Below are 20,548 nucleotides of genomic sequence, written 5' to 3'. Positions count from 1 at the left end.
AAAAAAAAAAAAGCTATGGGGAAGGGGCTGTGCTCTACTAACTTGCCAGCCTGCCCCATGGGGACAGCTCAGACACAGAGACAATCTCTGTCCCAGGAATTAGCTAGAGGCGGCGGTACAAGAAGTAGGATTTATTTTAGCAAAGAAAATGTTCATGAGCCCAGGACAGACTCAGCAGCAAGTGCCAGGAATAGTCAGTGTTCGTGCACAGCCTGCCCATGGTGGGGAGGGTGGCCCCCATGCTGGCTCTGGGCCCACAGCCACACCTGGACAAAGTCCAGCCTGTGCCCGCAGAGGAGCTGCTCCAAAGCGACCCCGAGGAAGGGGTCATACCACAAACGCTGCCCACTTCAAACAGCTGAGGCTGGGAGCTCCCTCCTGGACCCACAGGGGCGAGAGCAAAGAGAGGGGAGCACAGGAAGCGCCTTCTCACACATACTCCCCACAGTCAGCGATGATCACCTTCTGCTTTGGCTTCCCGTCCTTGCTGCCCTGGGCCTTTATGGGTGGAATAGAAGCCAGGGGAGTGAGGGGGCAGAATAAAGAGTGGCTTAGGGACCCCACTCCTACCCTGGAACCTGGGCAGAAGCAGCCCTGGCCCATGTCTCTCACAGCACAGAGCTCCCTCTCCAGCCCTCCCACAGGCTGTGCACCATGAACCCAGGTGAGGAAGAGGCCAGTTCCCCACCACATACCTCAATCTGCCGCAAGACATCCAGGCCCTCAGTGATCTCGCCAAACACCACGTGCTTGCCATCCAGCCAATCTGTCTTGTCGCATGTCAGGAAGAACTGGGAGCCATTGGTGTTTGGGCCAGAGTTGGCCATGGACAGTAGGCCTGGGGGAAAGAATGACCAGGTCAGCTCCCCCAGCATTGGCAACCAACCCTTAAATGATGTCTATATAGGTTAACAGCCCTCCAGACAGGCAGGCTCAGACTGTGGGATGCACAGACCATGCAGATGTGGCCACCTTTCTTTCATCCAATTAATAGTCAGTGAAATGGGATGAGCGAGGTTGTTTATTTATTTATTTTTTTGTTACAGTTTTTGGCCAGGGCTGGGTTCGAACCCGCCACCTCCGGTATATGGGGCCAGTGCCCTACTCCTTGTGCCACAGCCGCCGCCCTAAATTATTTTATACTGGTTTGTTCTTTCACTGTTTTTTCTCACACCTGTAATCCCAGCACTTTGGGAGACCAAGGCAGGAGGACTGTTTCAAGATCAGTCTGGGTAACACCGTAAAAAAAACTAGCCAAGTGAAGTAGCTAATGCCTGTAGTGCCAGCTACTCAGGAAGCTAAGGTAAAAGGATCACTTGAGCCCAGGTGGTGAAGGCTGCTGTGAGCTATGATTGTGCCACTGCACTATAGCCTGCGTGATAGAGTAAGACTCTGTCTCTTAAAAAAAAAAAAAAAGTCTATTTGGGGCTCGGTGCCCATAGCACAATGGTTACGGCACCAGCATACATCAAGAGTGGTGGGTTCAAATTCTGCCCAGGCCAGCTAAACAACGACAACTGTAACAAAAAACAAAAAAAATAGCTGGGCATTGTGGTGGGCGCCTGGAGTTTCAACTACTTGGGAGGCTGAGGTGAGAGAATCGCTTAAGCCCAAGAGTTTGAGGTTGCTGTGAGCTGTGACACCACAGCATTCTACTGAGGGCAACATAGTGAGACTCTGTCTCCAAAAAAAAAAAAAGTTTATTTTGTAACTAAGCCCTGTTAAACCCTGAGGATACTGAATAAGACACAGTCCTAAAAGTCAGTGGAAAAGAGTTATTCAAAAGATAATAATGAGGAGAAAGGAGGCATGAGACAGTCATATAAGAGTGTGTGTAGGGCGATGCTCATAGCTCAGTGGGTAGGGCACTGGCCGCATACACTGAGGCTGGCGGGTCTGAACCCAGCTCAGGCCAGCTATAATAATGACAACTGCAAAAACAACAACAAAAATAGCCAGGCGTTGTGACAGGTGCCTGTAGTCCCAGCTACCTAGGAGGCTGAGGCAAGAGAATTGCTTACACTCAAAAGAGTTTGAGGTTGCTGTGAGCTGTGATGCCACAGCACTCTAGCCAGGGTGACAGCTTGAGACTTTGTCTTAAAAAAAAAAAACAAAAAACCACTGTGTGTATGTGCGTGTGCGCGCGCGCACACACACACACACACCTGCATAGCTGGGCCAGGAGATGACTTGAGAACAGGTGGATGTGACATATGGTGATACTGGAGGGGAGTCAAGGATGACTCCTAAATTTCTGACTAAGCATCTAGGTGGATGGCAGTGTCATTTACTGAACAGGTATGAAGGAGAAAAAGAGTTTGGAGGAAAGGACCAAGAATTGTTTTGGACATGTGATGCTTCCAGGGTCCTCAAACTGCGGCCTGCGGGCCACATGAGGCGGTGTGATTGTATTTGTTCCCGTTTTGTTTTTAAACTATAGTCCGGCCCTCTAACAGTCTGAGGGACAGTGAACTGGCCCCCTGTTTAAAAAGTTTGAGGACCTCTATTAGACTGTCATAGAGTATCAAGCAAAGACGACAGGCAGGCAGCTAGGTAGAAGTCTGGGTGTATAACCTATGAAAATTTCAGTGTGGGTTTGTTTGTTTGTTTTTAATATAGGTGAGGTCTGGCTATGTTGCCCAGGTGGAGTGCAGTAGGTATTCAAAGGCATGATCATAGTGTACTCACTACAGCCTCCAACTCCTGGGCTCAAGTAACCCTTCTCCCTCAGCCTCCCAAGGAGCTGGGATTTTGATGTATACTACTGCACCCAGCAGGTTTTTTTGTTTTTGTTTTTGAGACAGAGTCTCACTTTGTCACCCTCAGTAGAATACCATGGCGTCATACCTCACAGCAACCTCCAACTTTCAAACTCAAGCGATTCTCTTGCCTCAGGCTCCCAACTGGATGGGATGTGCCTCCAGCTATTTTTAGAGACGAGGTCTTGCTCTGGCTCAGTCTGGTCTCAAACCTCTGAGCTCAGGCAATCCATCCACCTTGGCCTCCCAGAGTGCTAGGATTACAGGCATGAGCCACCACACCCGGCCTACTGAATGCGTTTTTTCTTATCAGATTACTGTGGGGTGCTATTGGCACTTAGTGGGTGAGGGCCCAGAATACTACATGTTCTGCAATGTCCTGCACAATGAATAATTGTCCTATATCTCTTAGTCTTTCAAATGTCCTGCCAGAGATCAATGTAGGTAAAAAATGTGTTAACAATTACTGGCACCTAAAACCTAATTCCATTTACATATAACCTCAAATTCTGGGAGGCTTGTTTTGGTTTTTTTATGGAATCTTCTAAGAATACAACTACCATGTACATCATTAACAGAATGTTAATCTGTTAATCTTTAATCTGGAATCTAACCAATATTATCTACCATTTCAGAAACTCATGTCACCACCAGCAATACTGCTCACATTATCCAAATTGCAGGTTGAGTACACCTGTCTGCATTTCTAACTGCTGTATCTGAACACGTCTGAGGAACTCTCGCTGTCGTTAGCATAGTTGTGCTTCAACATTTACACCCGAAACATACATTCTTTTACTGTGACTTACTTTCCTTTGATGGTCTTCCCTATCAGTTACAAAATAATCTTGATTTTCAAAATATTAATAATTATGTAGGTAGGTGGGATTTATCATCCATGCATTTCACTGTTCAGCATAGTAAGGGGGGTGCTACAAACTATCAGTTAAAAAAAGGGGGCATGGGGTAACAGGTTTCTACGGAGATCAGGAAAAGGAGGAGCAAGGAAAGGCAGACCAAGTAGCCAATCAGTTGAAAGGAGACCCAAGGAGGCAGGAGTCTGTCAGGCCAGGAGAGGAGGATTCAGCAGTACAGCATCAATCCAGGTTAGGCATCCCAAATCTGAGAATCTGAATTCTAAACTGCTCGAATCAGTGCCAAAAAGATGCTCAAAGGAAATGGTCATTGGAGTGTTTTGGATCTGGGATGCTCACCATGTAACTGTAATGTAAATGTCCTAAAATTTGAAAAAATCCAAAATCCAAAACACATCTAGTCCCAAGCATTTTGTACAAGGGATACTCGTATCTGAAATGCTGCTGGGAGGTGGGATAAGATGAGGGGCCAAAACTGGCTACTGGCAAGATGTTGGCCATTGGTATCTCTGGTGAGAGTGGTTTCAGTGGCAAAGTGGGGTTAAAAGGGCTTAGAAAGAATAAAGGCAGCTATAGTCTACAGCCCTTTTTCAAGAAGTTTCATTAAGAAAGGGAGAGGCATGGGTGACAGCTAGAGAGGGAACAGAGTCCAAGGATGATTTTTCTTAAGATTGATACCTCATACTTCAACACTGATGAACTGATCTAGCAGAGCAGGGGAAATGGATTATACAAGGCCCCGGGAGAAAACTGCAGAAGCTATGTTCCTGAGTAGAGAGGGATGGGATCCCTGGTAAAAGGGTGGGGGGCTGGCCTTAGGGGGGACAGTTCATCCCCATTACTGGAGGGAAATCAAAGTGTGCAGGTGTGGAAGCATCAGATGACAAGGAGAGTGATGCGGAGGCTTCAGGCACGTAATTGTCACCTCTGATCAGGATCAAGCATCAAAGGGAAATCTAAACTCTGGTCAGACTGCTGAGGGCACCCTTAAGAACTGTAGTCATCGCCGGCCCCATATACCAAGGGTGGCGGGTTCATACCCTGCCCCGGCCAAACCGCAAAAAAAAAAAAAAAAAGAACTGTAGTCATGGCTCAGCATCTGTAGCTCAGTAGCTAGGGCGCTGGCCACATGCACCGGGGCTGGTGGGTTCAAACCCAGCCCAGGCCTGCTAAAACAAACAAACAACAACAACAAAAATAGCTGGGCATTGTGGAGGGCACCTACAGTCCCAGCTAGTTGGGAGGCTGAAACAAGAGAATCGCTTGAGCCCGAGAGTTTGAGGTTGCTATGAACTATGACACCATGGCACTCTACCCAGGGGGACAGCATGGGACTCTGTCTTAGTGAGGAAAAAAAAAAAAAAGAACTGTAGTCATAAACTTCAAGTGGGACCATTCAGTATAATTTTGTGTTTTTCTCTAGCTGCTGGGAGACCAACCACTGAGATTTTGCCAGGTAAGTTTGACAGGAGGAGTGTAGGGAGTGGTAGCATCGAGGGCAGGAGAGATTATAATGGCAGACCAGGGTGGCTCCTGTAGCTCAGTGGGTCTGGCACTGGCAACATGCACCGGGGCTGAGGGGGGTCAAACCCAGCCTGGACCTGCTAAAAAACAATGACAATTGCAACAACAACAACAAAAGAAAATAGCTGGGCGTTGTGGCGGGCTCCTGTTGTCCCAGCTACTTGGGAGGCTGAGACAAGAGAATCACTTAAGCCCAAGAGTCTGAGGTTGCTATGAGCTGTAAAGCCACAGCACTCTACAGAGGGTGACAACTTAACACTCTGTCTCAAAAAAACAAGCAGACTGTACAACTGGTCTTGGTAGTCCACGTGCACAAGGCTGGGTCCAGTAGCTGGGTTGCTTCTAGAATCTGTCCCTCCTGTGAAAACCATGGCCTGTCCCACCCTGCACAGCCATTCCACCCTAGCCCAGCCTGACTCTTCAGTGCACACTGATTAGCTCCTACCTGGGCCTGTGTGCTTGAGGATGAAGTTTTCATCATCGAACTTCTTCCCGTAGATGGACTTGCCCCCAGTGCCATTGTGGTTTGTGAAATCGCCGCCCTGGCACATGAACTGGGGGATAATGCGGTGGAAGCTGCTTCCTTTGAAGCCGAAGCCCTTTTCATGGGTGCACAGGCAACGGAAATTCTCTGTGGTGGGGAAAGGAAAAATGCTGAGGTAAAATACAGAACAAACAACAAACAGACGAAGCCTCTAAAAACTGTTTTGTTTAAGGTTTAAATTTTCTTTTATTTATTTATTTATTTATTTATTTTTTTTGAGACAGAATCTCACTATGTCACCCTCGATAGAGTGCCATAGCGTCACAGCTCACAGAAACCTCAAAGTCTTGGGCTCAAGTGATTCTCTTTTCTCAGCCTACCAAGAAGCTGGGACTACAGGTGCCCACCACAATGCCCGGCCATTTTTTTGTTGCAGTTGTCATTGTTGTTCAGCTGGCCAGGGCTGGGTTCGAATCCGCCACCTCTGGTGTATATGGTTGGCAGCATAACCACTGTGGCTACGGGCACTGAGCCTAATATTTAAATTCTCATTTTAAAATAAGAGATGTTCGGCTTGGTGCCTGTGGCTCAAGCGGCTAAGGCGCCAGCTACATAAACCTGAGCTGGCGGGTGTGAATCTAGCCCGGGCCCGCCAAACAACAACGATGGCTGCAACCAAAAAAATAGCCAGGCATTGTGGCGGGTGCCTGTAGTCCCAGCTACCTGGGAGGCAGAGGTAAGAGAATTGCTTGAGCCCAGGAGGTGAAGGTTGCTGTGAGCTGTGATGCTACAGCACTCTACCCAGGGCAACAACTTGAGGCTCTGTCTCAAAAAAAAAAAAAAAAAAAAAGATTTTAAAATAAGAGATGCTCATTATACACTTTGCGAGAATGGCCTCTTAAAGGACTATAGAAATTCAGTTCAGTATAGTAAAGAGGAGTACCACAAACTACCAATTAGTGAAAGGGGCCATTAAAGAAGGAGGATTGAAATCGCACTAAATTGGTGGTAGAAAAGCCTGGGCCCTGTGTGGTGACTCCCTCTTATAATCCTAAAACTCTGGGAGGCCAAGGCAAGAGGACTATTTGAGGCCAGGAGTTCAAGACCAGCCTGAGCAAAAGCGAGACCCTGTCTCTACAAAAAACAGAAAAATTAGAACGGTGCAGTAGCTCATGTCTGTAATCCTAGCACTCTGAGAGGCCAAGGTGGATGGATTGCCAGAGCTCAGGAGTTTGAGACCAGCTTGAACAAGAGCTAGACCCCATCTCTAAAAATAGCGAGGCGTTGTGGCAGGTGCCTGTAGTCTCACCTACTCAGGAGGCTGAGGCAAGAGAATCGCTTGAGCCCAAGTTGCTGTGAGCTATGATGCCATAGCCCTCTACTGAGGGTGATAAAGTGAAACTCTATCTCAAAAAGAAAAAAAAAGAAAAATTAGTGAGCATGGTGGCATGTGCCTTGACTATAGTCACAGCTACTTGGGAGGCTAAGACAGGAGGATCACTTTAGCCCAGGAGATTGAAGTTGTGCACTGCACTCTAGGCCAGGTGGCAGAGCAAGACCTTGTCTCAAAAAGAAAAAAAAAAAAGGCTCAGCGCCTGTAGCTCAAGTGGCTAGGGTGTCAGCCACATATACCAGAACTGGCAGGTTCAAATCTAGCCCTGGCCTGCCAAACAACAATGACAACTACAACCAAAAAATAGCCTGGCATTGTGGCAGGCGCCTATAGTGCCAGCTACTTGGGAGGCTGAGGCAAGAGAATCGCTTAAGCCCAAGAGTTGGAGGTTGCTGTGAGCTGTGACGCCTCAGAACTCTACCGAGGGTGATATAGTGGGACTTTCACTCAAAAAAAACAAACAAAAAAAAAAATCCAAAGGATCTCAGAAGAAAATATAGGGCAGATCTTCATGACTTTGGATTTGGCCATGGTTTCTTAAATATGATTCTAAAAGCATAAATGATAGAAAAAAATAGATAAATTAGGTTTCATCAACAATAAAAACTTATGTGCAGGCTCGATGCCTGTAGCACAGTGGTTGCGGGATTGGCCACATATACTGAGGCTGATGGGTTCAAACCCAGCCTGGGCCAGGTGAACAATGACAACTGCAACAAAAAAATAGCTAGGTGTTATGGCAGCAGCCTGTAGTCCCAGCTACTTGGGAAGCTGAGGCAAGAGAATTGCTTAAGCCCGAGAATTTGAGGTTGCTCTGAGCTGTGACTTGTGACGCCATGGCACTCTACCGGGGGCAACATAGTGAGACTCCGTCAACAAACCTAACAAAATCTTATGTGCATCAGAGGACACTATGAACAGAATGAAAGGCAGCCCATCGAATGGAAGAAAGTGTTTGTAAATCACATCTGACAAGCGTTTAAATATCCAGAATATATAACAAATGCCTACAATTCAACAGATAAAAACAATCCAGTTAAATAAAGAAAACAATCCAGTTAAACAATTCAACAGAAAGAAAACAGTCCAGTTAAATTAAAGGCATCAAAGGTTTGAACAGATATTACGTTTTTTTTTTAGAGACAGAGTTTTACTTTGTCACCCTTGGTAGAGTGCCATACTGTCACAGCTCACAGCAACCTCAAACTCTTGGGCTTAGGCGACTCTCTTGCCTCAGCCTCCTGAGGAGCTGGGACCACAGGCGCCTGCCACAACACCCGGCTATCTTTTGTTGCAGTTTGGCCGGGGCTGGGTTTGAACCTGCCACCCTTGATATATGGGGCCGGCGCCCTACTCGCTGAGCCACAGACACTGCCCTGGACAGACATTTCTTAAAAGAAGATCTACAAACAGCCAATAGCACGTGAAAAGATGCTCAACTCATACATGGCTGGTGGAAATGTAAAATAGTCTGCTACTATGAAAAACAGGTTGGCAAAGCCTCACAAAGTTAAAATGTAGAATTATCACATGACCAACCATCTCTACTCCTAGGTATCTGCCCCAAAGAATTGAAAACAGGGATTTAAGCACATACAGGCATGTTCCTAGCAGCATTATTCATTATTGGGAAGGCTCATTGCTTAGCCACTAGCTTCTTACCATCCTGACCGTGGAGTCCTGCTTACCTGCTGTCATGGGAACAACATCTGAACGCAGGAGCATCTGAATGCGGCCAGCTGGCTTGTTACCGATCTTGATGTCCATGTATACCTGAGGATTTGACCGGGCCTTTTTTGCAACAGGCTCTCCCTAGGTGCAAAAGAAATTGCTAGGTTAGAGAGAACTCTCTGATGCCCCAAGTAGGAGTGTAAGGCCTCAAAGGGTTGCAAGAAGCCAGGAGCCACAGCCATAGCACCCAGCTCGAAATTAGTGACCAAAGACCCTGGCACTGACTCGAGTCCTCCTCAGAGTGTTATCTCAGCAACTCACCCTCAGACACATTAGCTTGCTCCCCCCTGCCCTGCAGTCCCTGAACATCTTCAAACCCCAGTTTAAGCCCACCATTCCCCAGGTAAGTGGACCCATTCATGTACCAACACCTGTTCCCTTGATGCTCACCCCTGTATATTCCCAGCCTTGCTACATGGAAGAAACCACGAGAAGTCATGGGGGCAGCCCCTCCTGCTCAGGCCTAAGTGCTCAGAAGACAATGGAGGAGGTGGGGTCTTGCTTAGTGCTCCAAGTAGATAAGACTAAGCAGAGGATAAAGAGACATTTGATACAAATGTTACATTTATTCCAACAAGAAAAGGCATATGTTATTAACTTGTTTGTGGTTCAGTTTAACAAATGTGCTGAGGTATCATGCTGGGCACTGAGGACACTAACACATGTGCTATATATACTATTTGCCGCTGATAATAGCAGTGGCACAGTAATAGCAACAAATACTCACACAGCACTTATCATGTAACTTGCCCAAGGTCACAAAGGCAGTAAATGGTGAGCTGGAATTCACACCTAAATCACCACTCCCCGAGTCCATGTTACTTCACATTTTTATTAATAAGATACATAAGACAAGGCCCCTAGCCTCACAGAATTCATTGCCTACAAAGGAAGGGCAATAAGCACTTAAGAAGCCTGTGCAAAAGTCAAGATATACACAGAAACACAAAGGATGACTTTGCAAGACTGAACCATGGAGAGGTGGAAAGCAAGACTGGAGAGGCAGGCAGGGTCAAGCACAGGGAGAGTCCCTCCTGGACTTCCTCCCCTGAGACAGGTCATGGGGATCTGGGGAGAAGTTCTCAGCAGGAGAGTTAACGACTGGGCAGTTAATGCCTTAGAAAGACCATGCTAGCTATCTTTATGAAAGACTGGAGGACAGCAAAGCTGCTCCCAGAAAGCAATTATCCAATGAGAGACAACAGGCTAAATGGGACAATGGCACAAATAGGAGAAGGGCTTCAAGGCCAATTTAAGAAAAAACTCAGTAGAATATGATGAGGTATTAGCTCTGCGTTAAAAGAAGGGTCCAGTAGCCGGGTGTTGTGGCGGGTGCCTGTAGTCCTACCTACTTGGGAGGCTGAGGCAAGAGAATCACTTAAGCCTAATAGTTTGAGGTTGCTGTGAGCTGTAACAGCACAGCACTCTATTGAGGGCAACATAGTAAGACTCTGTCTCAAAAAAAAAAAAAGGGTCCAGGAGGATGATCTAGAGAGTCATTTTTGCATTCTGCAATGACCTTTATGCATTCTGCTTTGCATCCATATTTCTGATGTGGGTCAATGTGTGGATAGATGGTGGCAAATTAACCAAGACAACAGGAGACAATGTTAAGCTGCCTGTGATCTTACAGACAGAAATCTCAGCAGCTCAGGACTGGAAACAGAGACTATGACGGTCAACACAGCATAGGAGAGGCTGCAGAAAATCTGAAAGTGACTGCTACTGTTTCATGAGCCAACAGAGAAATGCAGAAGAATGACAGCATTGACCAGGTAGCCAGGGGAGGGGAACAACGAGGAGCAGTGTTCAGGGAGGTGTGCTGAGTCAGGAGGAAGTGCCGTGCAGGTTCTCTTGGGAAGGGAGAACCTTGAACCTTCCTAAGATATACAGGCTGAAGGGAAGGCACCACCACCCTGGCCTGTCTTCTCCTGTATTAGTACAGGAATAGGATGACCATGAACCTGGTGCCAAACTCTTCAGTGGAAGAAGGGGACTGATCAAAAGGGATGAAGAGAAGCACTTTTACTTCCTCCTCGTTACAAATCTATACCTGGGCAGAGCTGAGATGCTCAACATGAAGAATATAAAACAGATAAGAGATCCAAAGCTCTTCCCTTTAATCCAGTCAATACTGCCTTCACCAAAATACTAACAGTTTATTATTCGTTCTCTCTGCTTTTGTGTGTGTGTAAATACATACAGGGTAGTCAAAAGTTCATTACTATTAGTAAACTATTTTAAATTGCACATGAACTTTATGGCCACCCTGTATACATGTTTGCAAATTTCCATGAAAATTTTATTAAAAAGAAGTCTGCTGTGGGAAGGGCCAGTCTGTTTTCTAGAAGCACAAGCCTTCATTCTCACCTCCTGGGTTTCTGTCTTGGGAGGTTCTGACCCTTCCTCCTCTTTATTCTCTTCAAGAGTCTTCCCAGAAAACTTCTTCAACCAGTCATCATCTGACCAAACTGAAAGGAGAAATCAAATAAATATTAATAAAGTTAAGCTATCAGCTTGAGTCATAAAGTAGCTGCTTTGGCTGGGAGCAGTGGCTCACGCCTGTAGTCCTTAGACTCTGAGAGGCCAAGGTGGGAGGATTGCTTCAGGTCAGGAGTTTGAGACCAGCCTGGGCAAGAGACCTTGTCTCTATTAAAAATAGAAAAATTAGCTGAGTGTGGTGGTACAAGCCTGTAGTCCCAGCTACTTGAGAGGTTGAAGTAAGAGACTGCTTAAGCCCAGGAGTTTGAGGTTGCTGTGAGCTACAGTGATACTACTGCAATCTACTCAGGGTGAAGGAGTGAGACTGTGTCTCAAAAAAAAAAAAGAAAGGAAAGTACCTGCTTTGGTCAGCAAATTACTATGTGGTCCTCTTGGCTAGAGGAATTCCCCTTTGAGAATTCCCTAGGAAGGGAAAGGAAAGTTCCCATTGTGAATATCAGCCTTAAAGTCCCCTCTTAGCAGGGCTAAGAGAAAATGCTACACCAGTTCCAGCACTTGATGGGCTCCTGGGAATGGCTGCTGATAAAACTGGTAAAGATAAAAGAACAAAGAGAATTTCTCTCTGAAACAGTAACTCTGGCTCTTTTTGTTTGCCCACAAAAGTGGTGCATGCCCTGTCAATGTGAATCATTCTCTATTCCTGCTCACCAGGAAGCAGGAGTTAGCACCTATATCTAAGTAAACAGGGATAAAAATGCCTCTAAGGTCAAACTGCAGGGCAGGACCAGGGATCTGTGAGTGGCTCCTACTCACCTGGTCTGGAAGAGCCTTCCTTAATTCTCATTGGTTTGGCCAAATTGACACGAATTGTCCGTCCAAAGAGCTCAGATTCATTCTGAAAAAAAAAAGAAAATCCAGCTGCTTGAACTGTTATTTTTTTTTAAGAGAGATACTCAGCTTTCTATTTACTTCTAAGACATTTGTCCTCCCTTAATCCCTGAGCCCCTAACAGAAAGCTATGTACACACCACAAAGCTGCCTGTGGCTTACAGGGAACTTTCTCCCTTGAGCCCTCACACACTTCCTTTCTTTCAGTGCCAGCAGACAAAGACCTGTACTACCTAAAGCAGGCATCCTCAAACTTTTTAAACAGGGGGCCAATTCACTGTCCCTCAGACCGCTGGAGGGCCAGACTGTAGTTAAAAAAAAAAAAAAAAATCTGAATAAATTCCTATGCACACTGCACATATCTTATTTTGAAGTAAAAAACAAAACAGGAACAAATATAATTCACACCGCTTCATGTGGCCCGCGGGCCACAGTTTGAGGACGCCTGAAAAGTAACTATGGGTTCACAGTGCTCTGAAATTACAAGGATAATGCAGTAAGGATCAGCTTTGAAATGGTGAAAAATGATCTCTTTCTGACAGCTGAGGGATGTTTGGTGAAAGGGTAATAGAGAACAGGGAATAAAGGAGAGCCTCATTATCCACAGGTAACTGGTACCAGGAAAGGTCACTTCATGTGTATCCACTTAAGGCAGTGATGAAAATTTTCATGGTAAAAAGCAAAAATTAAAGGTTTTATTGGGACTTTATTGTGAGGAAACTAAAAATAATGAAGTTTATTACAAACAATATTCACATTTAACTATGCACTAATTTATGGAATGAAGATCTAACAGGTGCTGATTAGTTGAGGTATTTTTTCCAACAAAATTCTATCAACACTATGATATGGTATCTTTTCACTTCATCAGACATAAAAATGGTAAGAATCTCAGAGAAGGCGCAAATACTGAAGACCCTCATCATTTTTCCCAAGGACATTTCCAGGATATGCAAATCATTTGTATCAGTGATTTGTAGTTACCATTATCCTTATTAAATTTCTCTCCTCTTGTGTTGACTGATCTGACACTTCATGAAATCCTGACACTTTTGAGAAATATGCATTTTCACCGCGTAATCAAATTATAATGAGTTTGCATTTTACTATCCTAGAAATAGGGCAGCCAGTGAGAGACTGGCCAAAAAGAATGATTAAGACTTATATTATTGTTAAATGGGAAAGGATTTATAAATGATAGATTCATTGCGAATATTTTAATATGTTGACAATTTTTACTTCTCCATGCAACCTTGCAACTTTGAAGGTTTGGAAAAACAACATAAGAATAAGGACCCTCTGTACCACCCAAAAGCAACTTCAGATAATGTGAGGATTTCCCACCATACCATGTTGTCGATAGCTGCTGCAGCATCCTGCCAAAGAAAGACAAGGTACAAGTTTAAGCTTACAACCAAATGTTTCTTATAGTGTTTAAACACACACTCAATAGCAAACAAACAAAAACCCCAAACCCAGCAAATTTCACTTCTATATGTCCTGCCTGACTTTAGACCTGGTAGTGCAATAATTTGCCATCTAGTTGAAGGCACAGAAATAATTATCAGTGCTCCCAAGCAACAGTGCTCAATAAACAGGGCCTGGCAGAAAGTCTGAGACATTATTCACATTCTAGTCTGATTAAGTGAGAGAAGCTTTCTTTCAAACACCATGTCTGGTCTGGAAGCATTAGACTAAGGCCCAGAAATCTAACCAAAGGAGAATAGCTTCCTTTGTAATCAGGAAGAACAACACAAACCAAAGACTAAAACACAAGTAGCACAGACTTTTCTTACCTCTGCCAACTCAAATTCAACAAAAGCAAAACCTCGGTGCTTTTCTGCAAAAAGGAGAGAGGGGAGTCATCATCATGTGGGCAATGAGAAGAAACAGGACAGTAATGAAGAGTGAAATCAATTACATGCCATATCCAGACACCAGAAATTCTACCAAATCACTGTTTAGGAAGAGGAACCTCATTCTTTGATTTTTCTTAAACAACATTTTAAGCAATAAATTTTGTTTTTTAGGAGACATAGCAAAATAATGAACTATACTTTAAATGTTTGAAATAAGTATTCAATTCAAATTCAACCTTAACCTTTGCAGGAAAGGCAACTAGAAAAAATAATGTCATTTAAGCCATCAATTATTCACCCAAATATACATTTTGAGCATCAACTGTTCATAAAGCATTAATCTTAAAGACTGAATGTTACTCAGTCTTTATCCTCAGGAAAATGGTGACGTAACTGGAAAGGTCAAGCACAACAGTGTTAACTATAGAACTTAGAGACTAGAAGTGCCCTTAGAAAGCCAATATAACCTTACTGCTTCTGCAAATAAAGATTTCCTAGGTCCAGAGAGTTTAAAGACCAATCATATGCAAGGATGATGATAGAGTTGGGCGTAAAATGACAATCTTAAAAATCACAACAAAGCCAGGCACAGTGGCTCACGCCTGTAATCCCACCACTGTGGGAGGCTGAGGAGGGAGAACTGCTTGAGTTCAGGAGTTCGAGACTCGCCTGAGTGACAGTGAGACCCTAATAAAAAAATGGAAAAACCCAGCTGGGCACCGTGGCGAGGGCCTGTAATCCCAGCAGCTTCCAGAGTCTGAGGCAGCGGGATGCCCACAGATGAGTCTGAGGTTGCAGTGAGCTATGACGCCATTGCACTCTGCTCAGGGTTATAGGGTGGGACTCTGTCTCAACAACAACAACAACAAAAAAGCAAAAATAAAAAATAAGCAAGGAAATTAAAAAAAAGACAACAAAACTAAAATAGCAAACTGAACTGTAACTGGGATATGAATTGAAGGAAAACCCATCAAGCAGTGAAGAGGCCAAGTCATTATGGGCCTGGGCTTTCCTGCTGCCTTGTTTAATAGCACAGCTGCCAAGGGAGCAGGTGGGACAAGGTACTCAGTAGGTAGTTTGAAAATACAGATGTGAGTGTAGTTCAAAATCTGTTTTCTTACTGGTCTATTGAAAAATTTGTCTTACCTCAAACTCAAGAGATAGAGACTCTGCAAAATATTTACAGCTGACAACCACATGACCTCAGAACATTTCTTCTGCACTAAGATCACTGCCATGCAGGTGGTTGCCTCAACTTTCTTATACCATACACAAACCCTATTTAGAATTGTGATGTGACTTTAATTTTTTAAAAGTTATTTTCCTAGGAGGAAGATTCTTTTTTTTTTGAGACAGAGTCTCACTATGTTGTCCTCAGTAGAGTGCTATGGAGTCACAGCTCACAGCAACCTCAAACTCTTGGACTTGTGCAAGTCTCTTGCCTCACCCTCCCAAGTAGCTGGGACTACAGGTGCCACCACAATGCCCAGTTATTTTTTGTTGCAATTGTCATTGTTGTTTAGCTGGACTGGGCTGGGTTTGAACCCATCACCCTTGGTGTACATGGCTGGTGCTGTAACCACTGTGCTACTGGTGCGGAGCCTAGGAGGAGGATTCTAAACATGAGGGACACCAAAAGAACTCACCTGTTTCATAATCCAAAGGAATCTGAATATCTGTGATGTCTCCAAAAGGAATAAAAGCAGCATGAAGAACTTTGTCATCCACCTCCTCTGCCAGCCCACCTGCAAGAAGGCAGAGGCCTTTTGAGCCACTCTCCACCATGCTATTTCTTGCAGAAGTCCCTGCAGCCTGGGGTCCTTGCATTTCAGTTCTTTGGGTACACAAACTCCCCTCTCTCATTTATTGCCCGCTCATGAAACACACGTCTCTCTTCACCCTTCTTTCAGACCCTCATCTAGCCCCAGGATCACTGCACAGGTTCATAACTGGGATTGCTGCCTTCGCTCCCTCTATCAATTCCACAAAGCCAAGTACAAATGATCTTGGGAAAATGCAGATTTTTGAACTCATCCACTCTCTGCTTAATTCCTTCAAGGGTTTCCCACTACCTTCAGGATAAAGTGCAAACTCTTTAACAATGTACCCACCTCTCCAGTTTCTTTCTCTTTGCTTCCTTAATTCCCTGGGTTCCGCCACCACCACCAACCCCCCCACCCCCCCCCAAAACGCACTTGCCCCTAAGTGTTAGGCCGTTCCAGGAGTGAGCTCTGGCTAACTCCTGCTTATCAGCTACAGAGTAGCCGTACCCAGAAAGTTTGCCCTCACCTCTCCAGATGGACGGGTCATTTTTCCCTGCACCCAGACCCATTGTCTGTTACCACAGGGCTTATCGAAGTTATTAAAGTTAAAAAGTTATTCCCACTTTTTTCTGGGTAGTCTGGGAACCCTTTAGGGTAGGTTCAGCTATCGCTGTAGCAAATGAATGGGCGCGAGGATCTGGAGGACCATTCTATCCTCTACCACTTCTCGGGGACCTATTGAAACTTAGCAGGCTAGGAAGAGAGCCGGAATGATCGTTATGTCTCGGGCTTACACCCTGAGGCAAATCGATACCGCCCTAGACTTCGCGCTTGACAGTGGCTAGCAGCCATCCCCATCCGCAACGCCCCAGCCCACTTGGGGTTTTGGTTCGCGCAGACCCTGCCTAAAGCCTGCGTCTGCTCACCCACGTACAACACACGCTTGGTAGTAGCCATTTTGCTTCCGCGCTCTTCCGCCGGAAGCCGCCACTTGCCCCGCCCCCTGCATCCCCGCCCCCTCTGGATTCGCCCCGCCCCCGCAGCGAGGCATTCGCAGGCCCCGCCCAACCCCTCAATGGGCTGACTAGATAGCTGCCCCGCTCCACTGGGGCTTCCGCACCCGCTGGGCTAGGGAAGCGGTAGGGTACCACAGGTGTGCTCTCGGTGTTGTGAAAAGCAAACCGTGGCTGATCAACTGAGGTATTATCAGCAAACGATAAACTACAAATAATCGTAAGGTCCACGGGCCACCTGGCTCACCTGTTTTTGGACAACCTAAGAGCTAAGAATGGTTTTCCATTTTGGAATATTGAAAAAAAGGAAGAGTATTTTGTGACACATGAGAATCATATGAAATCAAATTTTCAGTGATCATAAATAAAATTTTATTGCTGGCATCCGTTGGCTGCCTTCCTGCTACCAGGGCGGGGGCTAAGGCGCATAAAGCCTGCAATATTTACCATCTGGTGTTTTAGGGAAAAATTTTGCCGACCCTTACACTAATACATAAATCACACATTGACATAAGTAGTAGAAAATAATGGAGCCACCTTTAGATAGAGTAGGGGATTAAGACCTCCCTTAGGTGACACTGAAGCTGAAACCTGAAGGAAAGGGAGCCAGAGAGGAGGGAGTGGGAAAAGATTTCAGGCAGAGAAGACAGTTCTTATACTCTGCAGGAAATGAGAGGCCAGAGGATGGGGTTGTGGGGTTGGAGGGCATGAAATCAGGTGAGAAATGTGTCCAGGGGTCACACCACACAGGGAACTGTAGCCACGTGAAGATCTGAGATGTTTGAGGAGCTACTAAGTTATAACAGGGAAGTTACATGGGCACATTTATGTTCTCAAATAGTACTCTGAGCCAGGCCCAGTGGCTCACACCTGTAGTCCCAGCTACTGGGAGGCAGAGACAAGAGGATTGCTTGAGCTTAGGAGTTAGAGTCCAGCCTGGGCAACATAGAGAGACCCCCAACTCTTAGAAAAAGTAACAATAATAAAATAGTGCTCTGACCACTAGGTCCAGAATGGATTGGGTGGAACCCTGGAGATCAGGAGGTTAATGCAGTAGACTAGGGAAGAGTTGATGGGGGGAGTAGCTCTTTCCTTCCAGTCAACCCTCCCCCTTGTCTAGTGATCTTTCTTTAAAATAAGCCCAAACTCTCTGCTTAAATCACTGTTGCTGATAACAAGGCTCTCAACAAGGGGACCATGCCTAACCCCAAGTCGACCTGACCTCCACACCAGCTCCTCCCACCTGCTGACCATGGCTCTTTTCCCTTGCCTCTGTCTTTGCTCATTGGGTTCTTTCTCCTTTTTCCATCCCACAGGCCTTGTCAAAACCTAGGTAAGGTTCACTCATCTAAATCCCCAACAGAGTTCATGGTCCCCAAGTCCAGAAGTCAATTGGAACATTGGAACACACTCATAACTGTTGTCAGGCTTCCCTCTCTTTCTCTCTCACACACACACTAGGTCAAGATCTTTGACACCAAGGCATATACCCATTGTATTCCCAGACCTAAGTAGTGGCTGTACAAACAGAAACCTTGCCAACCTCAGGCCAAACTAGGAAGATGATGCTCATAAAAATGAGGCTTTGGGATTTGATTAGGAGAATTCTGTGCACTGTGCGTCGACCACTATTCCAAACCAACAAGGTCACTCTCTAGAAAAATCTAATCCTATTTATTGGTGGGGTATATTAAAAAATATACACTTGGTTTTTGTCCCAGTTTCTGGCACAGAGATCCTAAAAACTTGGAATTTCCTGAGTGTTGTATCTTTTGTTATTCATAATAAGCCCATTTTGAACATACCTGAGTTTATGCTAAGCAGGGTACTCATGTTGGCACCCCTAGATAGCTTCAGGATGAGGGCTGGTCACTAGAGAAACCAACCACATGGTTAGAGGCCTGGAAGTTTCTGTCTCATGCCTGACCTCTGGGGAGGGGAAGAGGACTGGAAATTGGGTTCAGTCACCAATGGCCAATAATTCAATCAATCATCCCAAGGTAACCAAACCCCATATAGAAACTCCAAGCAGGGTTTGGGGAGTTGCCCAGTTGGTGAACACATTGACATGCTTGGAGGATGGCATGCTCTTTATTCCCCCTCAACCCTCACCTTGCCCTATGCATCTCATCCAGTAATCTTTCCAGCTAGGTTTAAATGCATTGTTCAGATAAGCAGGAACAAACATTCCCCTATGGGGAGGATAGTTAATAAAAAAACAAATTGAATCCCAGTAAAGAATAGCCAGTGATATGCAGATTGGCTCCAAGTTCTGGCCCCCTCTTCTTCTTCTGTAAGCATGTGGGTCATTCATCGAGCATCTGCTTCTTTTCCTGATGTGGCCAGCACAGAGGTGGTCAGAGGCTCCTGGCCCTGCACATGAACCATAGGCTGAGATGTCTGGGAGCCAGAAGGGGTGGCTGGTTAGCACTGAGGAAAGGGCAACACTTGACAATGGTCAAAGTTAGGGCCAAGGTGGCTCATGCCTGTAGTCCTTGCATTCTGGGAAGCTGAGGTGAAAGGATCCTTGAGCTCAGGAGTTCAACACTAGTTTGAGCAAGAATGAGACCCCATCTCTGCTAAAAATAGAAAAAACTAGACGGGTGTGGTGGCAAGTACCATAGTCTCAGCTGCTTGAAAGGCTGAGGCAGGAGGGTCACTTAGACCCAGGAATTTGAGGTTGCTGTGAGCTAGGTTGATGCCTCAGCACTCTACCCCGGACAACAGAATGAGACACTGTTTCAAAAAAATAAAAAGTTAGGACAGGCTCATGCCTGTAATCCTAGCAGTCTGGGAAGCCAAGGCTGGTGGATGTCCTGAGCTCACGAGTTTGAGACTAGCCTGAGACAGAGGGAAACCCATTTCTAAAAATAGCCAGGCGTTGTGTAAGGTGCCTATAGTCCCAGCTATTTGGGAGGCTGAGGCGAGAGGATTGCTTAAGCCCAAGAATTTGAGGTTGCTGTGAGCTAGGATGCCAGGGCACTCTACTGAGGGTGACAAAGTGAGACTCTGTCAAAAAAAATTTTTTTATAGAAAAAAAGGTTAAAGACAGTCCAACCATTCAACACCTGAGTGCTACCATTCAGAATGCCAGGGGAAGAGAACAGGCAACAGTCCCTGAAGAAATTCCATTCATTATGAGGGGAGTGGTGGTGATATAAAAACTATACAGATTTGTGGAGAACAGGCTGTGAGGTAGCAGGGCCCCCCACAGCCTGGGAGATGCTCAGGGAGTGACCCCCAACCACTTCTCCTTTAAACATTCTTTTCACCTGCCAGAAGTCACATATTCCATACATACTTTTCTTATTGTTGGCAAGCACACAGTTTTTCCTCTTTAAGGCTGATCTTTACCCCATGTGCTAAGATTTACATTTAGCAACCTTGTTAAGCTACTATATAAATAAAGCTGTTTCCACGGTTCAGTGCTTGCTGCAGTAATTAGCTGCATCATCCCATCCCATCCCATCCCATCCCATCCCTTGTCTCTTGTGTGTTTTGTGTCTTTCTTTCTCATTTACCACCATTCCCACTCAGGTTATTTCTCCTTCCCCACATTGGTTTTCAAGGCAGATTCTCATATACATTCATATACATCATAAAATGCAACATGTATCTAATGTGTTAGGGAGATAGTTCCACAGACATTTAGCCCTCGCAAACTTTTTGAGATAGAAAGTATTATCCCAGTTACCCCTATGGTTCCCAGTCAGGTCAAGCAGTTTACTTACATTAGCAAAATAATAACTAAGTGTTCAATTTGTGTATTGAATGTGTAAAGCTGTAGTAGCCATCTTGGAGGGATTTCCAGAAGTGG

The 20,548-nt window shown here is 45.4% G+C and overlaps 1 protein-coding gene across 2 annotated transcripts; it reads right to left on the bottom strand.

Moving 5' to 3' along the window:
* Window positions 1-111: 111 nt before the first annotated feature.
* PPIE (peptidylprolyl isomerase E) lies at window positions 112-16,711 on the bottom strand. 2 transcript variants are annotated; one of them, XM_053575083.1, is made up of 10 exons: window positions 16,645-16,711; window positions 15,602-15,700; window positions 13,893-13,936; window positions 13,446-13,472; window positions 12,022-12,103; window positions 11,137-11,237; window positions 8,724-8,847; window positions 5,604-5,789; window positions 696-838; window positions 112-498 (listed from the first exon to the last, which is right to left on the bottom strand). In XM_053575083.1, exons 1-10 carry the CDS (start codon window positions 16,673-16,675, stop codon window positions 430-432), a joined length of 906 nt encoding a protein of 301 aa, XP_053431058.1. In that variant the 5' UTR covers window positions 16,676-16,711; the 3' UTR covers window positions 112-429. The 2 variants fall into 2 exon arrangements, with proteins under 2 accessions (XP_053431058.1, XP_053431057.1); XM_053575082.1 differs by lacking the exon at window positions 16,645-16,711 and adding an exon at window positions 16,245-16,636.
* Window positions 16,712-20,548: the final 3,837 nt, after the last annotated feature.

Source organism: Nycticebus coucang, chromosome 22 (genome assembly GCF_027406575.1).
Source record: "Nycticebus coucang isolate mNycCou1 chromosome 22, mNycCou1.pri, whole genome shotgun sequence".
Classification (NCBI taxonomy): Eukaryota; Metazoa; Chordata; class Mammalia; order Primates; family Lorisidae; genus Nycticebus; species Nycticebus coucang.
The sequence above is the reverse complement of the archived record's forward strand: the minus strand, read 5'-3'. Positions and strand labels throughout refer to the sequence as shown.

Bases quoted from the DNA above. Each gene is read 5' to 3' on its own strand.
- PPIE (XM_053575082.1), bottom strand. From the start codon at position 16,287: ATGGGTCTGGGTGCAGGGAAAAATGACCCGTCCATCTGGAGAG. The intron at 11,238-12,021 runs GTGAGTAGGAGC...TTCTCCTTTCAG, and splicing joins GGAAGGCTCTTCCAGACCAG to TTTGGTCAGATGATGACTGG. The intron at 5,790-8,723 runs GTAAGCAGGACT...TCCCCACCACAG, and splicing joins TGTTGTTCCCATGACAGCAG to AGAATTTCCGTTGCCTGTGC.